At 36.4% G+C, this 4,100-nt stretch overlaps 1 protein-coding gene across 4 annotated transcripts; it reads left to right on the forward strand.

Moving 5' to 3' along the window:
- Window positions 1-1,650: 1,650 nt before the first annotated feature.
- LOC105329027 (serine-aspartate repeat-containing protein I) lies at window positions 1,651-3,835 on the forward strand. Of its 4 annotated transcripts, none has more exons than XM_066069830.1 (4): window positions 1,651-1,776; window positions 2,828-3,135; window positions 3,220-3,498; window positions 3,600-3,835. In XM_066069830.1, exons 2-4 carry the CDS (start codon window positions 2,887-2,889, stop codon window positions 3,741-3,743), a joined length of 672 nt encoding a protein of 223 aa, XP_065925902.1. In that variant the 5' UTR covers window positions 1,651-1,776; window positions 2,828-2,886; the 3' UTR covers window positions 3,744-3,835. The 4 variants fall into 4 exon arrangements, with proteins under 4 accessions (XP_065925902.1, XP_019923066.3, XP_065925904.1 ...); XM_066069832.1 differs by having other exon boundaries at window positions 1,652-1,776; window positions 2,828-3,231; window positions 3,367-3,498; XM_066069831.1 differs by having other exon boundaries at window positions 1,652-1,776; window positions 2,828-3,180; window positions 3,277-3,498.
- The last annotated feature ends 265 nt before the right edge of the window (window positions 3,836-4,100 follow it).

The following is a 4,100-nucleotide window of genomic DNA, read 5'->3' on the forward strand; positions in this document are numbered from 1 at the left end:
AAATTGAAATGAATTTTTATAGAATCAATAACTGGTAATATCTTTTTACTGCTAGATTGAGCGCAGGCAAAATCTTGTTTCCGAATATTTTATCAACTTGGTACTACTTCCTTACCATCATGCAAGAGTTGATGTTACTATACCGTTATAACAGATACTGACAATCCCATGTAAAAATCTACGTTATCATACCTCAGTATGATAATTCTTTATAACGCATCGCCTGATTGGTCTAGACAGTCACATGGCAGGCCGAACTTAACGTCGTGTCCTTTCGGAGAACCCGCCTCTTCGGAAGTCTCGAGGGTTTTTTTATTCATTCAATTGGTATAAAAATGTCGAGATTAGCAGACAGTGCAAATAAACACGAATAAATCTAATTTCTAAATCTAGTCTGTATAAATTCGTTCGGGTATGGATATACATTTTAAAACCGTATCAAATGTGCATTGTCCAACTTAATACAATCATGTATTTACATTTTAAGTGTCTATGATAATACTACTAATCGATTTTGTAATGCATGGCCCAATAAAATTCATCAATGTTAATTTCAATATTAAATCGTACAACAATTTTAAAAATAAGTTATAAGGGATCATAATTTGAACATAATAAGGTGATCAAATATGGTCGGGCGTAATCAAATCTATCATAAAGCCCTTCGGGTTTGTTGGATATGATCCCTGCCGACCGTATTTGATCACCTCATAAAGACTGATTCCTTAATCTTTTTAATTGAATCTCAACGTGTTTTCAAAAACCATGAATTATTATTGATGAAAACGTTAACGTTCGAATGTGTCTTCAGTGTTTTATAATTTTGACGATGAGAATGCATGGATTACTCGGTGACCGATCGAAACCTTTAGCTAGTAGTAGCACGAACAATACAGACTTGCGCGTGCTGACTTCATACTTCCAAGTTCATGCAGTTGTGATTACCATCATGATTGTAAAATTCACATACATGTATATGGAAGAATTGGCTATTCCTTCTGTGTAACGTTCTGATCGGCAAAAAGATAATTTACGTACTTCGTTGTAATTGTCGTTTATTAAGGATTAAAGAATTGTTCAAAGATAGGTGTTAATATAAACAATACATGAAATTTAAAATTGCATTTTTTGGTGCTTCATTCGGGCTATGAAGGTAGCGATCATTGCAGGGAAAAGCATGGCTGATATAACCCGCTAACGCTAGTTTGTCAAACTCTTCCTAAAAAAATTAAAATTCTTGGCAAAGTAGAATCTAATTACACTTGTAATCCGCAATTTTAACATTAAATCCGATTCGCACAGATTCTAATCTACAAATTATTGCATGTTACCAACTTTCGTAACTGAAATCTTTTACGTAAACTATCTGCAAAAGAAAAGATGCATATCACGCATATTTATAACAATTGGTTTTTATTGCAATTTTATACTTTTATCCCGCAAACACTACGTGTATTTCTAACCCCAAAAAAAATATACCTACACTTTTGAAGAAAACAATTTTACTACATCCCATGCAATTTCGCACACTGCTCAGACCATGCATTTCGGTGCATGAACGGATCATTTAAAGGTCAAACTAATAGAATCTTTACGAGAAATTGAGTTCCAAGGGGCGGCATAGTGCAAACTGCAGACGATAGTATATTTTTTAGTTTCATGTGGTCAGTTTGAGTGACATAAGAGTGAGTCACGGGGCATAAATTGGTCAATGGAGATATATAAAAGTCGCAGGCCTCCACAGACCCACAGAGCTTACTTTGGTCCCGGGGACAGGTAATACTTCTTTATCTTTGTCTTTTATTTTACCTGAAACTTGCATTAAGCTAAGATAAATACTTTTCAAACAATACTTTTCTATCTTAAACTGCTCAAAAAATGTGTGGTTTGCTTTTTGTTATTTTATATTTTAGCTCTGACGTATTAACATTGAAATGATATGTGTTTCGTATTTATCTTTAATATAATGAAGTAAAAAAGTTTCTCACAATACGTGCAGGAAAAAGTTAACCGATTGATTAAGTTCTTTCTTGAAATAGCTTACAAACTCATTCTCTTTTAGTATCATACATTTCTTGAATCTCTTACTCTGGACAAAAAAAAAAGTTGGAAGTCTCCGTAATCAAATCTTTTATATTCTTAATTTAACGATTTTAAGTACATTTATTAAAGATTATATTTAAAGATAAAATAATCGCTCGTTGTAATCAGAAAACGTTAGTGGGAAAAGATTTTTGATATTTTTTTTTAAATTAATCCATCAAACAAAAACACTTTTGTATACAGGGAAAAAATTCGCACCCTTTCGCTCTCGTTGTCATCGGGCGAATTATAAATTGTGCGATTTCTAATGTCTCAAGCGGTGTTTGAGCGAATTTAATACGGGCGAAAGTTTGGAAGTGTAGAAGGGCGTAAGTGTAGAGGGCTAAAAAACCTTGTTTAAAGTATATTCAATAAAACTAATCATGTACAATTTTTTTGTGTATGGTGGATTTTCTTAACTGGAAAAATGTGTTCGTACATCAGAAAAAGATAATGTCGTGTATTATAGTTGTTCTAGATAATGCCGTTCAATATATTTGTGCTGGTTTTTGTTGTAATAATTAATTATTACTCTTTTTAACTAGGAACTAAGTACTTTTTTTTTTTTATAAAAAATCTTAAAATATCAAAATTGAGTTAGGTGATAAACGAACTCATGTTAAAAGATAGGATTGACAATACCAAATGGGAAACATGCTTATGTACAAGATGTGGTTCTGGTTTAGCATTAAGAGTGTGTATTAATTGAGGCAAAAAATCTGAATTGACAACTTTATGTTTGTAGATAGTTTGCCGCCATGCGTTTCTTAATCCTTGCTTCGCTCGTCTATTGCACCTACGCCTATGGAAAAGGCGGATGGGGAGGAGGTGGTGGCGGATACGGAGGCGGTGGATACGGAGGTGGAAAAGGAGGCTATGGCGGTGGTAGAGGAGGCGGCGGATATGGAGGCTATGGCGGATATGGAGGTGGCGGATACGGAGGTGGCGGATACGGAGGCGGTGGATACGGAGGCGGTGGATACGGAGGTGGAAAAGGTGGCTACATTATTTTCGGAGGAGGAAAAGGAGGATACGGAGGCGGTGGATACGGAGGTGGATACGGAGGCGGATACGGAGGTGGAAAAGGAGGATACGGAGGTGGTGGATACGGAGGTGGATACGGAGGCGGATACGGAGGTGGATACGGAGGCGGATACGGAGGTGGAAAAGGAGGATACGGAGGTGGATACGGAGGCGGATACGGAGGCGGATACGGAGGTGGTGGATACGGCGGAATCGGAGGTGGATACGGAGGTGGTGGATACGGAGGTGGCGGATACGGAGGCGGTGGATACGGAGGCGGTGGATACGGAGGCGGATACGGAGGATATGGTGGCGGATATGGAGGTGGATATGGAGGATACGGAGGCGGTGGATACGGAGGCGGATTCGGAGGAGGATTCGGTGGTGGAAAATGTAAGTTTTAAGTTTGTTATCAGACTGTTTGCTTTTTTATTCGTTGTTCTGTATCTGATATTGACAGGATTTTTAATCTTTGATTTTTTTTATTATTTCAGCAATCAAAGCTTACTAAGAAGTGGTCATATTTCCAAACTTTACATTTCCTGCCCAGTACAAATCCAGCCAATCAGTTCTCATTGTTATGTTTGTTATTGAATTATGTTGTATTAATTTCGCATATAAAAGGTAAATCCTGCTAATTTTTTCTTACGTCTTTTTTCACTTGTTCTTTACGTCTTTTTTTTCACGTGTATGTAATTGTGGGGTTTTAGAAAAAAACTTAATGCGGTCAGTATGTTTTGATGAACTATTAATAACGAGATTTGCTCGGAAATTATTAAGACAACCCAAATAGTTCCCTTTCTCGACAAATTTTGGTGAAGATTGGCATAAACATTGAAGAAACCCAAACAAAAAGTTGAGCAAATTAATGATTTTTTTTTAAATGATAGTTTTATTTTACGACGGTACGTAAACAAGTCGATGTGCCCGGCGCAGGCATAAAACTCGCAGATTTAAAAAAAACTTAAACGAATTTATGTACTTACAAATTGTCA

The sequence above is a fragment of the Magallana gigas genome, chromosome 8, assembly GCF_963853765.1.
Source record: "Magallana gigas chromosome 8, xbMagGiga1.1, whole genome shotgun sequence".
In the NCBI taxonomy this organism is placed as follows: Eukaryota; Metazoa; Mollusca; class Bivalvia; order Ostreida; family Ostreidae; genus Magallana; species Magallana gigas.

What these genes read in the sequence shown, in the direction of transcription:
- LOC105329027 (XM_020067507.3), top strand. Translation starts at nt 2,887, where the DNA reads ATGGAAAAGGCGGATGGGGAGGAGGTGGTGGCGGATACGGAGGCGGTG. An exon ending in AGGATTCGGTGGTGGAAAAT is followed by an intron (nt 3,499 to 3,599) that starts GTAAGTTTTAAG and finishes TTATTATTTCAG; the next exon opens with CAATCAAAGCTTACTAAGAA.